Source organism: Acanthopagrus latus, chromosome 19 (assembly GCF_904848185.1).
Source record: "Acanthopagrus latus isolate v.2019 chromosome 19, fAcaLat1.1, whole genome shotgun sequence".
Taxonomy (NCBI): Eukaryota; Metazoa; Chordata; class Actinopteri; order Spariformes; family Sparidae; genus Acanthopagrus; species Acanthopagrus latus.
Window position 1 is genome coordinate 20,203,950 of NC_051057.1, and position 20,016 is coordinate 20,223,965.

The 20,016-nt window shown below is 42.5% G+C and overlaps 1 protein-coding gene across 2 annotated transcripts; it reads right to left on the bottom strand.

Moving 5' to 3' along the window:
* Positions 1-705: 705 nt before the first annotated feature.
* Positions 706-19,736, bottom strand: tnk2a (tyrosine kinase, non-receptor, 2a). 2 transcript variants are annotated; one of them, XM_037078795.1, is made up of 21 exons: positions 19,491-19,736; positions 17,448-17,523; positions 12,890-13,052; positions 12,677-12,747; positions 11,875-12,081; positions 11,219-11,368; positions 11,025-11,120; positions 10,700-10,881; positions 10,473-10,599; positions 10,167-10,313; positions 9,481-9,575; positions 8,847-9,041; positions 8,163-8,254; positions 7,998-8,042; positions 7,658-7,890; positions 5,051-5,254; positions 4,315-4,970; positions 3,932-4,067; positions 3,526-3,621; positions 2,805-2,932; positions 706-1,966 (listed from the first exon to the last, which is right to left on the bottom strand). In XM_037078795.1, exons 3-21 carry the CDS (start codon positions 13,050-13,052, stop codon positions 1,960-1,962), a joined length of 3,030 nt encoding a protein of 1,009 aa, XP_036934690.1. In that variant the 5' UTR covers positions 17,448-17,523; positions 19,491-19,736; the 3' UTR covers positions 706-1,959. The 2 variants fall into 2 exon arrangements, with proteins under 2 accessions (XP_036934690.1, XP_036934689.1); XM_037078794.1 differs by lacking the exons at positions 17,448-17,523; positions 19,491-19,736 and adding an exon at positions 14,503-15,030.
* Positions 19,737-20,016: the final 280 nt, after the last annotated feature.

Consider the following 20,016-nt stretch of genomic DNA (forward strand, 5'->3'; position numbering starts at 1 on the left):
AACTAAATCATTTCACTGCACTGTTAACTAGAAAATTAAAATAAAACAAAGGTTGGTTTCGTTTTTCTCAAAGCATTTTTTTGTAATATTTGTAGGAAATCTCATATAATCCTGGGTAGAACGTCATGATTATGGCATTCATCAGACTTCTATAATTGTGAATTTATTTATTTATTTTGTTTGCTGAATGAAGCGAGCTGGCTGCTGATACGTCTCCCTGCTGGCCAGCGAGCACTTTGAGGCGGCAGATGGCTTGAGTTGTCAGGCATTGCACATTCATTAGTTTTATATAACTTGCCTGTTTAATGTATATTTATGCTAAAAGTTACACATAATTATGAGCATGACCACTTTGAGACTTCGCTGGCGAGCTCTAGAGGAAACAGCCATGAGCGGAGCCTCTGGAGGAATAAACACCCGGATCTGAGGCGAGGACAGAGTTTATTTTTAAACTTTTGTTAATAAAAAGAGGATTTGAGCTGATTTGTACTGTAATTCTCTGTTTTTTTGACTGCTGAGTGGACGTACAAAGAGAGGAGATGAAAAGAAGAAAAGACAGGAGGATAACAAAAAAATAAAAAACAATACAAAATAAAAAAAATAAACAAATGTTTTGTTTTATCTGCGTACAACTGATGGGAGACGTTAATGTTGCCTGTTTCTTTAAGTCACTTATTTTTTAAAAATAAAAACTGAACACAGATGTTTGGATTTTTTTGAAAAGAGAATGACTCATATTTCACTTTATTATAAAACAGTGGCGGCCATATTTGCATTTTCTCATTAAGAAGCTGCTTTTTTCTTTTTTTTTTACAGTATAATGCAGTCAGCGTCACATACGGCAGTGTGACAACAAGAGCTTACAGCTGAGCCTCAAGAGGGACGGACGTCACACACACGCACACACACACACACACACACACACACACACACTTAGACATCTGTCTAAATCATATCTTGGAGACGTAGCTGCAAAAAACGACAAGTGTCTTATTTCTATCTATCTGTTTAGCTGCGTGTAATTACCCATACAGCACTGCAGCACCGAGCACACATGCAAACACTCTCACGTAGCAGGTCCTACTTATTCAGGTAAATGTTCGTTAAGCACTTCAGCGTGTGTTTATGATTATCATACAGCAGTCGTTATCATCCGAAGAAATACCTAACATCCACCTTTTACTATTTAACGTGTGGAGGTTCAACTCTTATACCCTGTATTCATAAGGAGACGGTAGATATCTTCACATTTCTGTTTTGGCATCTTATTGCCGAAGACAAAACTAAAAATCTCTCGATCCGTTCACAATTCACGCCTTTACAAAGCCCACAAAGCTTTCGTTTAAGACACGAACGATGCATTAATAACACATGATATCAGTATCTCATCGCTTCACTAACTAGATAAATTGTTTACCATCTTCTGACCAGCAGTTAATGTGTCGTCACGTCCATTAAAGTGCCATATACAATACAGCGTCTCAACTATTTTCATAAAAACGACGGCTGACAGTTCCCTGATTTTTATATATCGCTTCATTTACAGCGTAAAGGCATGGGCACAAACCTTGACATGCACGTATTCACAGCTAAATTCACAACCAGTAAACGTTTGCAGTAGCTACCAGCGAGGATATGAACTCTCATTATTCACGTAATAATAATAATAATATAATAATAAAAAACAAAACATAAATAGCATCTGTTCAAGTAATAGAGTGACTCATTCGACAAGCTGCTCCGTTTGGCGGATAATGAGCATGCATGTGTGCGACACAGGTAGAAGCAGATATTCACAGTACACAGAATGAGGCACACGTCCTGCTTTATGTTTCCTCCGTTCATTACGAAGTGTTGCTGTGTCTGGCGTCCGCGCGGCGATGAGTCATCCGAGCAGGTCAGTGATGGCGTGTCGATCCAGACATCAGAGGCTCGTCAGTGGGTGATGTCGTCCTGCTGTCATTTCCTGAGAGAGAGACAGATACACAGAGCGAGAGAGAGAGAGAGAGAGAGAGAGAGAGAGAGAGAGAGATGGCGTCATATGTGAAGGCTTGTTAGAAAATCTGTGATGCAGCTGAGTTGATGCTTCATGTTTCAAGTCCCTGGTGTATCTCAAACTTTTTAATTTGAATCTGTAACTTTTTATACGCTTGCTTTTCACTTTAAATGCAATTTAAATATGTTCTTAATGTGTTAATATCTAACAGCATTTATCCTTCTCTCTTAAGCAAGTTGAGTTGTCTCATGTCTGAATGGTGCTACATAAATAAACGTGTCTCGTCTCAAATTATTTTAAAGACCTGGGTTAATTTTACATTTTCATTATTTTATTTGTCTATTAAATGATATACCATAGCTGCAAGGCTTTAAGACTTTACCATCACTGATTTTCACTTTATATTCTTACTGTCTTCATTTATTTGTCTTCTGATTTGAGATGTGCTTTTAACTCTGGTTCCTCTTGTTCCAGTCACAGTTTGAAAGTCCAAAACCTTTGAGGGAAGCTCTGACAGCATGTCAGCATTCAGACTGGGTGTCTTAACAGTCACAAGAGCACCAGACCGACAGGCAGACCAGGGAGGAAGAGCAGATGGAGTGACATCTTCATCCCATATGTGCTTGTGTTACCCAACTATCGCTGCATATTTATTTAATTTTTTTACAAACACAACTTCACATTAAAGTCAAATTAAATTAGGATTGAATGGACATAAACAGCTGCTGTACAATACTGACTTGCATAGTTTTCATTTTGCAGAGTCACTACAGAAGAAGAAGTTTTTAACCAGTTTAGTTGTTCTTACATGTTTCGATGTGGTCCGTACGAGTCCAGCATGAGCGTGCTGGACTCCTCCAGGTTCCACTGGCAGCGCTGCAGAAGCTCCTCACACTCGGTTCTCGACCGGAGGCCCAGACGGAACAGCTGCTCCACCTTCCACACACAAGGCAGGTTGTTTGATTGTTGTTTTATACATTATGTCTCCACCATGTACCCCAACATGCATGTTTTTTAACATCTGTGTAGGGGCCTGCTGCCATCATGGACACTCTGTGTCTTAATCATAACACCAAATAACCACCAAACTGAAATACATACTGCTGCAATACACCTTTAAGTCTGAACTGTGTCAATTGCTTATTTGTGTCGTCTCTGCTAACAGACAACAGTGTCTTTGTTCGGCCAGTGTTCTGCCGCTGAGGCATGTGCAGCTTGTGGAGATTAATTAATGGAAATTGAGATCACGGTATTCACTTTTTCTCCTTTTTATGGGGGCAAAATGCCTGAATGAATGTGAGAAACACTCAGATTTTTGCGCTTGTGTGTCTGTGGGAATTTGTATAAAACAAAAAAAGAGATAAATAACGTGTCATGTCTTCTTCTCCATCTCTCCATCTCCAATGTTACTTTAGTTTTTATTTCATAGTACCTGGTAACATCCACTACAGAGCAGAGAAGCTGGAGTTCAGTTTTCAAACCTAACAAAAGCTATAAAGAGATAAAAGTATGTAGATGCATGAGTGTACCTTTAAATAATTGACAGCCAGAGGGATGTTCCAGTTGTGACCCTGCAGAGCTGCCTTACATTCCTCCAGCGTGACACCGTGCACTGCACCCTGGACCTGTCAACACATCGTCAACTTATAATCAACTGAGGATGAAACTTAATAGAAAACTTGTCTGGAACCACAGAAGAATGAATGAATGAATATAAGATCAAATGTAACTTAATTTATAAATATGGGCTATGTAACAGACAAACAGCGGCCTTTTGTTGTCCTGAGATTCACGTTTGATCTTCAGTGCATCAGTATTCTACACAGTACAGTCATAATGTGTTAAAATGAGTTTAATAAATGTCAGCCTACTCTGAATTCTCTTCTTGTACACATAACAGGCAAAAATATAAAACAATATTTTTCTGTCTCTTACCTGTTTGATGCTCTGCTCCTGCTGCATGCTGGGAGCTGCAGTTCGCCCGTTGTTGTTGTTGTAGGAGGAGTTCGGTTTGGCTCCGCCGGGCTGCTGAATCATGGGTTTGACTGCCGCCATGTTGGCTGCTCCGTACCTGATCAGAAAACCACAGATACAAAATAAGGTGACTGTTTTATCACAGTAAGTATGAGTGAATGTTTTCAGGGACGCAGTATCAACAAACAACGATAAAAAATACAAATACAATGGAATATAAATACTTACTTTACTTTAGAATAGAAGAATAGACCAATGTAACTTTGCCCCAAACTTTCCTTGAAAAAATGCCCTTGTATTATAGAGTGAACGACATTATACAGTGTCTGATATGAGGAACAGACCTTTCCAGATAAGCTGGCCGATCAGGCAGCGGGGCGGGAGCAGAGCTCTGGGGGCCGTCAATCAGCGAGGACAGGCCACGCCCCTCACGGAAGGCGAGAGGATCCAATAAGGAGCCAGACGAGTAGGAGGAGCCGCGAGCTGTGAACTGTGAGGAATGTGATGCCACTGGAGGCAGGGAGGAGGCTGACGAGTTGGAGGAGAGGAGAGGGCCCAGGAGTCCAGACGCCCGCCGTGGAGAGACCGAGAGGGGAGGAGGAGGCAGCGCCACGGGGGAGGAGGAGAGCGGCGGCACCAGTGGGAGGGGAGAGGAGGAGCGGGAGCCCGGCTGAGAGAAGGCGTGGTCTCTGGGCGGGATTTGAGGAGGCGTGTCGTCCGGCTCGCCCAGGGAGATGGAGCTGGAGCGCGACTGCGGGTTGGAGGTGCGGTTGGAGGAGATGTTGTGTTTGGAGGGACGCAGCGGGGGGACGGGGCTGCGAGGGGGCAGCACCGGCCGGTCCTCGAAACAGGAGGCGAAGGAGGAGGTGGAAGTGGAGGAGGGGGAGGGAGGAGGCAGGTAGATCTGTCGATGGGGGCCCAGAGGAGCCAGGGGCATGGGGAGCGGGGAGGATGGGAGGGAACGGCCTGTTGCCATGGGAACCTGCAGCTTCACCATCACCTTCACCCGCAGAGACAGAAAGAAGAGTTAGCATGGAACACAGATCTAGAAACTGAAACTATATATTGAACGATCTCTACCTCCCGCTGCAGCTCTTGGAAGAGGTCAGCTGACTGCGACTCACTCCTCCCCGCCATACCAGCGCTCGGCGTGGCCGCAGTGTCCTCAGTAAAACCCTTGTTGATGGACCGCACCTCCTGGTCCTCTGATTGGTCCTCGATCTCGGTAGTAACCTCGTCATAAGCTGGCTGTGGGAGAGGCCAGTCCAGGATGGATGGAGTGTCCTGAGGATGAGAGGGAAGTGGAGCCCCCATGGTAACGTTACGCTTAAGACCAGGTGACAGGCTGCACACCTGCAACTTCTCAACAAGGTGACCCACTACTTTTCCTCATTAACGTTATCAGGTTCCCTGTTTGCACCAGGCTTTAATCTGACATATTGCTTTAACAACAAATCCTCTGCCATCATTTTGTCAGTACACGCTCTGTATTCTCGGCGTGTTAAACATCAAATGTGACTCCTACTGCAGTGTTGTGCGACTCTGCTGCTGGCCCCACTGCTGCACAAACTAGCCGCCTGCGGCAGTTTCTAAACAGAGTATTGATTTTTTTTTAAACACAAAATGATGGTTCAACACCGGGAACATCGACTGCCATGGAAAGCCTGCACGGGTTGAACTGTACGGAGGGGTGTTTATTCACGTATTAAAACAAGTTGATGCTAATGTAGAGAAACAAAGTGATCCCTGGACTACCCCGTTAACTTAAATATCCAGTCTTGAAACAGAATCTTTCTCAACATGATGTCGTATTGCTCACTCCATCTACTGTATCTGGCTACGGATGGTAGCTTTTGAAAGATATGTCTGTTTATTCAGTATTTCTGTTTTGTAACTCACAAAGATGTCATTTTCTAACAGAGTGTTGTAATCCAAGCCATCTTTTTCTTAGAATATGGAAAAACCCCCACCACATGCTTCGTATTTCTTTACACGCTAGATAAGAGACCGCACTGAGTTACAGAAGCAAGTAGAACAGATTCTTGCCTCATGACTGTAAATATATAATCTTATCTTATTGCTATCTGAATCTCTGTTGTTGGTGAGGACTCATTAGTCATCTTCTGAGGGACATAAACATCTGGTCAGATTTCATGGCAGTCCACCTGACAGTTGTGGAGAAACTCATCATCATCATCATCCATAGAAGCAAAAATAACCAAACAGTTGATGAAGATAAATGTCAACTCTAATTTTTTACACAATCATAAAGCCACTAAGATGATAAATTGCATTTCAGCTACATTTTAAATGTTGTAAACAGCATGTTGAAACTCTAAACCCAGCTGAGTGGAGACGACCAAAGGGAGCCAGACGATGAGGAGAAGTTACTGTAATTATGTTCAAGGCCATCGAGGAGTACGCAGCCATCACACTGCACCTGCCTCAGGCTCAATCAAAGAAAATAAATTATACTGGACATTACTAAGCCAAAGACCAGGCGGACCGGTGGGAACACAAATATAACCCGTTCATACGTCTAACAAACTAATCGGAACTGAACTGGACTGCTCGCTACAGACAAGCTGATGTGAGGTCGACAGGAGTTTAAGATCTTTGAAACGACTCGGAACAATCGCTTTCTGTGTGAGCTGCTGGTTGTTTCGAGAGAACCCAAAAGGTCAAAAGGTGGCTTGAACCATCACATCAGCTGGGAAAACATGTGAGAAACAGCCAATAAAGATCTTTCTCTCATGTGAACAGACACTGAAAACAACTTTCCTCACTGTCATATACATCACTTCAGTGACGTAGTGTTAGTGTATAGTGTATACTTTATATTATTGAGAAAGGTTGGCTTGCTACAAGTCATTTCTTTATGTCTGTATACTGTGCGCTTCAGGTTTGAGAGTTTTAATTTGTGTCTAATTAATCTTATTATTTAATGTCACATTTCTGTGATGAGACAATTATGAGGAATCATTGGTAAAAGGAGAAATCTGAAGGATATGAGTTCTGAAAGAAACAAAACTTTTTACAAACTTTGTGGTGTGCTTGATGACTCTGCTGGGGTTTGAGGCCTTCGAGATATCCCGCTGTTTGAATCAGTTCAAAACAAAGCACCCCCAGACGTAAATACACACCAAAGTTAGCTGAAGTGGGGGACATGGGTTGGGAACCGTGTGAGGCTCTCTGGGAGATATGTATTACCTAGCTATGGTATAGGTTTACTTTATATGGAAGAGAATAGGCTGACGTGGAAAAGGTATTTACAAGGGATATACAAATGACTGGGCTTTGTCAAGAGATGTGTATACATTGTTCAGTAACACTGGACCAGTTGGAGTTTTTCTTAAAAATGAAAAGGTCTGTGAGAATCTGTGCTTACTCGGTTTAATGAGCAGTGGGCTGGTGATATGAGTTAAGATGAGGAAGTTTAGGATGATAAAAGTTGAACATGGCACAGAGTTTATGTTTTATATAATTCAGATTTTATGTGTTGTTTTTCTTTTCTTTTTCCCCTTGCAAGAAATTGATTGATATAGTCATTTTCTATTAATTCATTTCATGTGCTGTATATATTTGTGGTGATATTATAGTGACATGAGGAGCCAGATATTGGCATGACACAGAATTAATAAAATAATTAACTAACTCTATCAGGCTACTTTAACTCTCTCACTGTACCTTTAGTGTGTCTTCATCCGGCCGGCTCTCGGTGAGCGGCGAGGGCGTGGTCGAGCTGAAGCTGTCGTCAGTGAAGTCGATGAGCGACACCTCGCTTTTGGCCGAGCGCACGCCGGAGCCCTCCCACGGCCGGAGCTTCAGCCCCAGAGACACTCCCAGCCTCTTCAGGCCAGACGAAGCACTGGCATCGTCATCGTCGTCGTAATCGTCCATCACGGAGTCGTAGAACGGCTCTGGACACACGCGCAAAACAACATGAGTCAGGAAATAGCAGCAGCAGGTATTTAAAGGTGAGACTGTGGATTTACAGACAGCACAGGACAAGACGAGAAGAACTTACTCTTCAGAAGAACAGCAGGTTGGGGCGGACGAGGAGGAGGTTGCTCTGGTAAAGAGAGTTTTACACATTTTTTAAATGACTCTTGGAGGAGAATGAGTTTTGATTGAGAGCTATTAAAAGAAGATGAAATATTGTGTATGTGTTTGAATGTTTGAATAAATTTACTCTTGGCACGATTGGGGAGTTTGGTCGGCCTCGCGATGCCCGATTCCATGCCGAGGACATCAGGAGGGTCCATGGGATTCCCCAAATACAGGCTGAGAGGAAGCAGACGTGAAAAGTCACATGTGATTTGTGTCTGTAAATTCATTCAGCATTTAAATATGACACACAAAGTGGGCGAAAGAACAACCAGACCTATTCTTTATTCACAATCTCTACTTTATATCTGTCAAAGCTAATAAATATTATTTGTTTCAGAGTTGCTGCTGTCAAAATGTTTATCTTTGAGGCTCTTTTTGTCTTTGCAGCAGTTGTGAGGGTTCTCTGGATTTGATCTAAAACAGCTGAACAAGCAGATAGCCTGTTGTTGAACTGGAGGTGGTGCTCTGCTGCTCTCCAGTGGATAAAGATGGAAGCACATCTTTTACCCAAGTGAAACAGTTAGGAAAAACTCAAATATTCAAAATCTGACACTGCTCTGTCTTTCTTTTCTCTCACCAAAGGGAGATTCTGTGCTTTTTTTACTCGGCTACATTTATTTGATACTTTTCTTTACAAGATACTTACAAACAAACACATCTTGTCTTCAAATCAAAAAGAATAAAACATTCCACTATTGAATTAATTTCATTATATCATTATATGTTTAAACTAAACCTCTGGCTTCAGTTTGTGAGTGTTATCAACCTGTCTATACGATCTGCGTGTCCCCAGCTCCTGTGAGGGTCCGTGTCTCCGTGTCCCGTGTGGATGAACGAGTGTTTGAGCGGTCGGCTGATGTCGTGGGCGGACAGGCCGGCCACCGACGTCACCACGTGGCGAGGAAACTGACCGACACGTAGCGTCCCCCTGTTCTGACCTCGCCACCAGTAGTGCTCTGCCCTGAAAAAAACATATTGACAGAAACAAACACATCAGTATGAAATGTAGAATCTGTGTCCCCATATTGCACTAACAGGGATAAAATTCAACAATAACGGGACATTCCGTTTCCTCAGTCACATGAATACACTTATTTAAATGTATAAGCGACAACGGAAATCAAGCAATATCTTGTTAGCTTGGGGGTTTTCATTTAGGCTGAACAGAAGTGTGTTTGTCCATTCAAAAGATGCCACAATCAACTAGAATGAGCCAGTAACGTGACGGTAATTATGATAATCTCCAACAGTGCAAGGAATCCAGTATCAACAAAAGATGCATTTGTTGTCGTGTCCAGTCTGCACTGACACACACAAGCAAGACTTTCAAAACCGGTAATTTGATTAAAATACTGCTGTGTGTGTGTGTGTGTGTGTGTGTAGGACTGTGACACACTGACCTTCCCTCTATGATGGTGATGACGTCGTTCATTTTAATCTGAAGCTTGTCTTCCTCCTCAAAGTCCTGCAGAGCTCTCATGTCTGTGGGCATGGTCTGCAGAAGACAAACACACTCACGGTTACAGGCAAAAAGCGACGGTACAATGGACCATTACTGTCATCTCATTTAGTGTAATGGTGATTTATTTGTTTCCACTTGCTCTCCCTTTATTGTCCTCTATTCGTCCGGTGCGACACTTTATGACACTTCTGGAGTATCTAATATTTAAACTGCATGCTAAATAAGATTTCATCCTTTCTGGTAATGATTTGACCACAGGGATGTTGATTTGCAATATTTAGACAGTTCAATTTTGAGTTTAAATAAAGCTGTTGTAGTTTGCAAACTACAAAACTACTGTCTTAGCACTGACAACAGAAGCTGATCCAGGAGGCTCCTTTCTGCGTTGACTCTTATTTGGACTAGAGACGAGTGGTCATGTCTCAGGTCACGCTGACTTTTCATTCTCTTCATCTTTTGTAGAGAGACAGGAAATGCAGGCGGGGAGTGTTGTGACACAAATCGTTTTATATGCTTCTCTCAGTCCGGCTACAAGTAAACACAGAAATTAGACAGAAATTTTGATGTCGCTACTGTTTCTGACTTCTAATTTATGATTACATTCGACTTAAAATGCTGTGTTACCTCGAGAAGGAAGTCTCTGAGGGCGATGAAAGTCGGTCTGTCCTCAGGTTTGGGGCTCCAGCACTGCAGCATCACGTTGTAGATGTCCTGAGGACAGTCCTCTGGTTTACACAGCCTCTCGGCCTCCACGTCCACCTTGTGGAGGATCTGAGAATGGACACACAAATGCAGAATACTGATTATTATCAGCAGAATTTATCAAATTGGGAGAGGCTGCAACTGTTTTTTATTCAGTGGAAGAGTTACTTTTTTTTAATTCAAAACATGAATTTGAACTAGCTAGAAAGTTTGTGTGTGTGCTTGCACCTGGCTGCCATTAAGGCCCAGCCACGGCTCCTGTCCGTGGGTGAACATCTCCCACAGAGTGACCCCGAACATCCAGGTATCAGATGCATGGGAGAAAGTACGAGACTTCAGAGACTCCGGAGCACACCTGGAGCGAGACGAGGACGAAGACAAAGATTTGGAACAAGAATTAGATATGAAGTCAGGCTACAGAACTTCATTACGTGCAGCCAGGATGCTGTTCTCACCATGGGAAAGGGATTTTGTGGCCCTCCTCCATGATGTATAGGTCGGTGTTTTTTGGCAGCGCCCTCATCAGACCAAAGTCTCCGATCTTCACCGTGTCGTTGGTGGACAGCAGAACATTGCGAGCCGCCAGGTCCCTGTGGAGGAAACGCTTCTGCTCCAGATAGGCCATACCACACGCCACCTACGCACCAACACAGACAGAACTACTTAATAACACCTCCAGTCCACTACATCTCAGAGGCCAATATTGTACTTTTTAGTGTGCAAGAGGGTTTCCACTTCCACTTCCTCTTGTGTGTTTGATCTGTTTTTGTGTTAACTGACCTGCACGGCATAGTTACACAGAGACAAGATGAGGATGTGACCCTGACGCTTTCTCAGACGATCCAACAGGGAACCCAGAGGGGCCAGCTCGACCACCTACACACAAACACACACAAGATGGAGATAAAACACTCAGCTCATTACTTTAACACGTCTCATTTGTGTCTAAAAAATAAGTGTTTTGCGTGTTTTACCATCTTCATGGGCTGTGTGAGGACGATGCCGTACAGCCGGATGAGGTTCTGGTGGCTCAGTGAGTGCATGGCGTTGACCTCTCTGATGAAATCGTCCAGACCGTCTGAGTCCAACACGCTGGCCTTCAGACACTTCACCGCCACTGACAACTAGGAAAACACAGAGGGAGAGACGGCGACCGACAGAATAAACTGCTGTCATTCAGAGTAAAGCAAATAGGATCTTAAGCTCCTCTTCTTTATGAGGTTCCCTCAGAGGTCTGAGCTATGGAGGACTGGAAGTGCAATTAAAAACAATAAATAAATGGCTCAATAACTAAGTAAATATCACCTGAAAAGGATGACTGTTTAGAGGTTCTGTAAAGATGTCATTAAATGCACCTAAATTAATTAATTTTTGAATGTGTTTATTTATACATTTACGTTTTATTTTGCATGATGTAAAGGGTAAAGAATAAAGTAATAAATATCTAAATATATCCGTAAATATAAACATTTAAATCTTCTTTACTTTTATTATGGGGATCTACTGTAAAGCTCTTTGTGACTGATTTTATATTACTTTTTTTTATGGATTTCATGGTATTATGGTTTTTACTCAGCAGCACGTTATGAGCACAAGTTGACTCCATGTTAGTGCAGAAACTGCGTCTCACCACTCGGCCGTTGGGTCCGGTCCACTCTCCTCGCCGCACCACCCCGAATGTGCCGTCTCCGAGCCGCTCGAACAGCTGCAGCTCCGCCTCTCTGATCAGGCAGGTGAGCGAGGCGGGAGCGTCGCTACTGGCTGGTGCAGGGCTGGACGTCGCACCCTGAGGGAGGGGCTGCTGGGGGTCGGCGTCAGGTCGTTTCACCGGAAACACCTACAGGAACAGAAGAAGTGTTTGGAACTTAGATGTTAAATATTAAAACCTCTGCCATCTCACTATATGTTGCTCTGAATAATTGTATAAACATGTTTCACTGAGCGTTGTAGCATTGCAGATGTCAGTCGGCTCCAATTAAAGGTTATAAAAGTGCTGTGTTTACTTCTAAGCACATCGACGTCTTCCCTTATTACTAGAGCTTAACAAAATATATTACTCATCATTTAAGATTTCTTTCTATAAATATACACAGTCATCCTGCAACTTTGTGTTTGTGTGTGGGGGGGGTGTGTTTGTCAGTCTTGTTATCTAGCAGAAAAAATATGTTTATTATTTGAATAAAAGTGTGACTAACTTATCTCAACTGGCATTCAAAATTGTATTTAGTTGGTGGTGAGAGGTTTGGGTTAAAGAGTCAGAGAATACACATTGTGAAATACAAGACAAAGTATGTAAAGTATGTGATAACTGTTCCTGTGAGGACATTTTTAACAACTAGCAGAATATTTTTCTGTGTGTGTGTGTGTGTGTGTGTGTGTGTGTGTGTGTGTGTGTGTGTGTGTGTGTGTTACAGTACAGGGTGGTACCGCACCTTACTCATCCAGGACTTGCGTTTGTAAAGAGCTCTTCTCCTCTTGACGGCCTCCCAAAGCCTCCTCTGACCTGAAGCGACACAATAACAAACACACTGAAGACGTTTCATATGCATATTTCACTGAAGTACCATTTCAGAAAAATTCTTAAAAGAAAAGACAAATAAAATAAACTGGACGCTTCTAGACTGGGACCAGGAAACAGGACGTACCTGGGCGTCCCATGCCGATCTTCTCCAGGTCTTCATTCTTGACGTAGTCGAAGTGGGAGAGTCTGGTGACGTTGAGGTCATCACGGATGCGCAGGAAGTACTGCTGCAGCTGCACATCCGTCAGCAGCTCCAGCAGCCACTCCGTCCCCTCCTCACACTGCATCTGCACACACACACATTCACCTGGATTAACTACACATGTGAGGACACATCAGTGACAAAACATGGTGCCCGAGGTGCAGACAAGATCCTGATTCTGTGTTTTTAACTCATCAGTAATCACTACAGGGTGAGGCTAATGGACGCTCTGTAATGTGCGGTGAAAATGGAGGAGCTACTCTAAATTACAGATGCCTGTGCATTAATACGTTCAATAAAAACAAATCCCTGAAAAAAAAACATTCTCACCTGATATCCCCCTACAGAACTACAGATAATACAGACTGAACAAACAAGATTTCATGTGTCAGTGTGAGTTGTAGCGGTGCTGGTGGGGACAGAGCCAGGCTAGCTGTTTCCCCCTGATTCCAGTCTTTATGCTAAGCTAAGCTAACCAAGTGCAAGAAAGCGAATTAACATTTGCCCAAAATGTCAAACTACTTCTTTATGTCGAGTCCTTGGAAGCCAAACTTTGCGTCTTCTTTTTTCACCATCTGAATCTCAACATGTCACATCGTGGATGTTGAAGCAGTTCAGTCAGTGAGTCAGAAATTAATCACATTATTTAAGCTGTCATTGTGTTCGTGTGGGATTTCTTCTGTCATTCTTTCTTTCGAGGGGTGTGTTCGTCTTTCTAACTCTGCAAAGAGACGTGATTATATTGTGATTTTTGAGGCAAATACTTATATTAATATTTGAGAGTTTAAGTCTTGTTTTTTTAACATAAACACAAACATTTCTGTCTTTTTACAGCATTTGCTTTGCGATTGTGTACAATTAATGGAAATGCTGTTTAATGTAATAATCAGACATGTTTCCTGAGAATTTTTTGTTACATTGAACATTGCTTTCAATAAACGTTATCAACTACTATTCAGCACCTTGTTGTCATATTTGTAGGACAATTTGCCATATGCCATATATAAATTGGTAAAATTTGGTGACTGAAGTATGATCAAGGTTGTTTTGTTTAAAGCAGTGGCTCTCAAACTTTTTCACTTAAAAGATCCTTAAACTGACATAAATTAGACCGTGGACTTGGACCTTGGAAGATTTAGTTTCAGGGTCCAACACCTACCAAGAATTTAGTTTTTAAAATCTGTTATAAAGAAAATCTATTAAACATGTTACCAAAATATCCACACATTCTGTCATTGTGATACTTATGAATGGAATTATAAAGAAAATAGACTATTTCTTTTTGACTCTGGACCCCCTCAAACCTCCTCAAGGTCCCCTGGAGGTCCCTGAACCTCACTTTGAGAACCACTGGTTGTGAAAAATTGGACTAAATGGTTAATTCAAATTAAAATCAAAACACACACTCTGTTGTTGCAGCACATCAACACACACACATGATCTCACACACAGACACAGACACAGACACACACACACTGTAATTACAGAGACAGAAGAAGAATCACTGCATGTCCAACCTCAACTTGAGGCTTTACCATTTGTGCCCCGACACTTCCTCTGATCCTCCCGTCTCTCTCCTCTTCGTCCTCCTCCTCCCCCTCCTCCTCTCCCCTGCTGAACGGGAGTCGCTGGTACATATAGCTCTCCCCCATCCTGTAGCAGCTCCTCTCGTCCTTCGCAGTCGTCTCTCTCTTCCCTTTTTTTTTTTTCCTTTCCTCCTGCTGTCTAGCTGCTATTCAGAGGAGGCGTTAGCTCTGCCTCTCCGAGTCTAGTTTGCTAATCTCCTCTCAGCTCGGTGACCTTCTCTGCTCGATCGATAGGCGCATGCACACGCACACACAAACGCACCGGGAGGCATTTGACGCCGCGCTCTCTCCAGCCGTATCACCTAAAGCTATCTATAAACTCTCTGTGTCTTCCCTCCCACAGCTCGTTTCTCTGCCTGCTGACTCACGGCTTCCTGCAGTGTCGGACACCTCCATACCTCCCCTTCTCTCTGCATCCTTTCCCCCCCTCTCTAGCGCTCCATCTCCTTCTGGCTCAGCAGCCGAGCCCACCGTCTGATGTTAAATAATTCAGCAGCACTGACAAGAGGAGGGAGGGAGGGAGGAGGAGGAGGTGGTGGAGGAAGGAGGGGAGAGAATGTAGATACAAATAGGTGGACAGATGGATGGGTAATTGGACGAATGGTCAAGCCAAAGAGAAATAATAGGGAGAGGGTTCCCAGCATGCATCTGATAGATGCTGACGTGCAGATGGTGCAGCAGTCAGCTCAACATCAAGCAGAACATCTTCTCAAGGATGGGAATATGATGTGGTCATTTTGCTCTGAGCTGATTTTGGCTGGTTCAAGAGTTTTGATTTGAGTTGTTGGTTGCACAAAACAAGCAACATTAAGACATAACGTTGGTATTTTCCACCGTTTTCAGGCCTCTTTATGGAAATTTACCGAGAAAAAATGGAAAAGTTGGGATCAGGAATGACTGTGTATAACACTGATTAGCATCCAGCAGTTAGTTTGAGAGCAACGTACAAAGACCGACACAAAGGTGTAACATTAGAGGCCTTCAGAGATCATACGCCTTCTCTAACATGTGCGGTGGTAAAGTTTATGAGGCATATCTGTCGGCAGGTTCATATCCTCCTCATCCACATCTTTTACACCCACAGGTAGTGAAGAAATATAAACCTGAATCTTTTTGTCCTTGATTTAAATCACACGGGTTGTCACAGACGACCCAACATCAGCGTGCCCTCTCAATCAGTTTAAATAAGATAGCCAGAGGTATGTGTGAGTGATATTAGGGCATTAATTCAGTCAGTGTGTTTGGTAAAAGCTAATCCGCTGCGTGCACTGAGCTTTGACAGAGATAAAAATGTACACATAAATCCAATCTGCTTAAACCTGTGAGCTTAAATCAAAACATACTGAGCTCAGCTACCACCGAGCTATCCCCACCATCAGCAACCTCTGACGGCTAACTGGTGAATTAAAAGAGTATCAACGTCCACTGTTTGTGTTTGAGCATCTGTGGCCTAAATGAGGACAAAATCAGCGCTTTCATCTCGGTGTGCACGACTTTTATCGAGGGCGACGCTCTAAAAATAGAGAAGCTAAATTTAGCATACGTACACTAAAATGACGAGTGAGCAGAGCTGCTTTACTTTATTCTCATCTCAGCATAAAACACCTGAGATTCACTCAGGACTGTGAATGGATATCCTGTGTGACGCGGAGGACAATTTATGGTGCAGCTTTATTCTTAGTTTCCTCGAATCACTGACCTCTGACTAATTACAGACACCAGAGAAACAGCAGCTCTCAGAGCAGCGATCCTGTAATTTAGTAGACTTACAGTTGGATGACAGTCAGAGGCAGCGGAGAAACCTAAAATATTCATATTTGACAAAGAAAAAAAGAAAAACCTAACATTTAAGAAGCTGGACGATTGAAAGTAATTCTCCTTTTTCAAAGCGTTTAACTTTCTATCATTCAAATAATTGATTTAAGAACTGATTACTGCAGCTTTCACTTCAAGCAGCAGCAACAGCGATGACAGGTAAAGCTAGATGTGGCAAAGGGGACATCAGCTAGATTAACTTTTAACTGAATGAATGTTGTACATAGCACCTTCAACTAGATTTTCAGAATAAAGCTGCCCTGTCTCTATATGGCCGTACTGCAACCTGCTGGAAAGGTTCAGCCAAAAGTCAGCACGCGACTGGGTGTGTGGTGCCGGGCTCGAGGGCAGAACTCTAACCTTAAAATAAGAGATCACAGAACATCTTGTCCAGACCGTCAGCCTGTGATATCATCTCTGAGCGAGAGCCGAGTATCCCCACGCAGAGCAGGTCCACTGAGGGAGACGTGACTAAGCCTCTGTTTATATCAATATAATCATCATTCCAGCTGACAATTATGTAATAATTCTGTTCTGATTTAATGCATGGCAGTTCTTTCTCCAATCGGTGTTTCTCTTATCACCCATTTTCTCTTTGTTTTGAAATAACTACCCTTACCTTGTGTGCTTTACAGTCATATTGAGCATACGTTTGTAAAACTGAGCATGACCTGGGTGTGTTTATAACACTAAATTTGAAAACAGTTGTTAGAGACTCTATCTGTGTCACTTAAGGATCATTTTAAACTGTCCATGTTGATTTTGGAGAGGGTGTGGATCAGGCCTGTCCTGGTCCCAGCAAAGACCACTTACAGCCGCATCAACATTTCTGATCCATACAACAAAGAAGAGGCTTTTATTCCTGTTAATTTCATCAACACAGAGGGTAGAAACATGAAAAAATGTAGACGTCAGCTTCAAGTTTGTTTTGTATACTACTTGGGGCCGCGATAGAAACAAACTAAGTACCATGTTTGAGTACATTTTGAGTTCTTGTACTTCTACTGCTGTCACTGAAGTACAACATGTGAGTACTTCCTCTAACACTGTGCATGTGTTGGGTGTTACACTGGTCTCACCCTGCAGACGTCTTCAGGTGGATCAGGAGTCAGGAGAGGTCACCTGGTGGAGGCCATGGGTGGAGAGACTCCACATCTGCACACACACACAGAAAAGATTCACCTCCAGAAATCACACACACACACAAAATGAGGACACAGAGAATCTGAATGAACTGAGATTACAACAGACACAAGAGCAACAAATGTTGTTGTTTTCATTATTAATAAACGCCAGAGCAAACTGGCGCTCCATCTGTCTCCAAACAGAAGACGGCAGAGTCTTTCACAGCCATGACAGACTGAAGCAAACCGAGGAAGACAGACGAAGAAACAGTTTGATGGAGGAGCCCACACACTTCCCTTTTTATGCAACATGGATTCAAATTCTTGAATTTCTACTGATTTATAACTCACTGCTGTTATCTGTGAGCAAGACACAATATCATGCATCCATGTTTCTTCCTGTACTTCTCTATTCTGGTGTTTTCTGTTTGATATCCCTTGAAGGGGCTGCAGGACTTTTGCTTTACTGTTTTTAAGTATCTAAAAATTTGAGATTTTAATGTTTCAGCCTAAATATCAGAGGCCTCAATCACAGCTGTAATCCAAGGAACTGATGTCTTCTGTGTTTTATTTCATTTATTTTAGGTTTTAAAAAGCCTTAAAGGGGTTCACCTCTGTTTTCATGAGGGATAACAGGACTGGAGCACACTGACTGATCTGTGGTCTTTTAAAAGTTTTCAGTCCTCATCAGAGTCAGAAATCAACTTATTTTTAAAGATGTGTTGAAACATCATACTTTGCTGATGTTACTCAAGGATGAGCAGAGATTTCCTAATTTTTTCTTGACTTTTGCAATACTTTTTCCTCTTCTTTTACTACTGTTTATGTGGTATTATGCAACAGAATACCAACTGCAAATTCCTTTTATGTGAAATCCTACTTGGCAACAAACCTTATTTAATCGTTTCGTTAACATTTTTTACTTTGCTCCTGACGACTTACACCTGCATGTCTCTTTACACTTTAAACTACTGACTCAATTGCATTTTACGTAAAGGGGCACTTTGAACGTTTTGGAGAGGAAATTCAGACTCAGAATTGAAACAATTTCTGACATTGTATTTTCATCTTATTAAATTTGTAAATATTAAAATTCTGTGCTTGTACTTCTTCTCCAAAAACAACATAATGTCCCTTTAAAACATTCTATTAAACGTTCACTATGAAGAAAAACGCTTTATTGATTGATTCGATGAATTAACTGAACAAACCTACTGACCTTAAAGTACAACACATTTTCGTACTATTTTACTTTGTTTATAAGTGGCGGACCCTGCCACCTTTCTAGCTTCAAACTGTTTTCTGGGACCTTATTTTCCTCTGAGGACAGCTTGTTTATTCAGTTTTGGAAAAAAAATGTTTATTACCTCAATAATATTGTAAATTTTAAAATAGCACACATTTAAAACATCATCTGTGGGTGGAGATTGGGACTCTGTACCCGTAAAATTGTGTCTATTTTCTGGTCTTAAGTCATAATTAATATGTATTGTTTACTTAAATCTGACTGCATCTCACTGTTAGACATGTACAAGAATTTTGCTGTCAACAAAGTAAATATCAGTACACAGCAGTAAACATAAACATCATGGCTAAGACCAGTGTTTGTGTATCTGCAGGGGATCTTTACCACGTTAATGTTGACACATATAAAAACAGTTTAACTAGAAAATAAGGACATTAAGACAGAAGCGGGATGGAGGGGAGGAGATGCAGGCTGCTCCTCTCTACTAAATGAAGCAGAGCTGCTTTAATTGATCAATCTGCTGCTCCGGTTAAAGCTGATTAACCTGCTGTTGTCTCGTCACGTTGAGTTCCCACCTGTCGGTGAACACCTCACCGCCACAGCATCACAACAGTTTCACTCTGTGTGTGTGTGTGTGTGTGTGTGTGTGTGTTGATTTACGGCAGTTTGTTGTGTAGCAACACGTCTCATCCTCCTCCTGATGGATAAAACCGGAGCTGCCATTAAATTAGCCTCCCCCCCGGAGTACCGACCTGTGAGGACGGGCTCTTAGCGGGAGACCAGTCTCCTTCCTCCGGTCAGTCCGAAGCTCCGTCCGCCGCTCTCAGCTGTCACCGAAGCCGTTTCTCGGTATTCGGTTTAATCCAGCCAGTCTGTTATCTCTCTCTCTCTCTTTCCTTTCCCACCGTTAATTCCGGGACTCTCCTCGGACTGCTGCCGGGATTTACAAGCGTCACTGTGCGTAACCTCACGCGCAAGATGAAGCGCAGCCGGCCCGGAATAACCGTTACAGTTGCACTTCCTGTTTGGACCGTTAGGCTTCAAAATAAAAGCACAGGTCATGTAGATTTGTAAGAAGATGCTCAGAATTTTAATATTTACAATATAAATGAGGTTATAATACTTCTTTTTCTTTCCCCTTCCCATAAGTGAGTAAACAAGCTGTTCTTAGGGGAAAATAACTGGCACAACAATGTTTGATGTTAAAAAGGTGGCAGGGTCTGCCACATGTAAACAAAGTAAAACAATATGAAATCGTGTTGCCCTTTAAGGTGAATT

Excerpts from the sequence above, each read along its gene's own strand:
- tnk2a (XM_037078794.1), bottom strand. The coding sequence starts at position 14,619 with ATGGGGGAGAGCTATATGTACCAGCGACTCCCGTTCAGCAGGGGAGAG. Across the intron at positions 7,891-7,997 it reads ACCTGCTGTTCTTCTGAAGA|AGCCGTTCTACGACTCCGTG; the intron begins GTAAGTTCTTCT and ends GCGTGTGTCCAG. Across the intron at positions 4,971-5,050 it reads TCCAAGAGCTGCAGCGGGAG|GTGATGGTGAAGCTGCAGGT; the intron begins GTAGAGATCGTT and ends CTGCGGGTGAAG.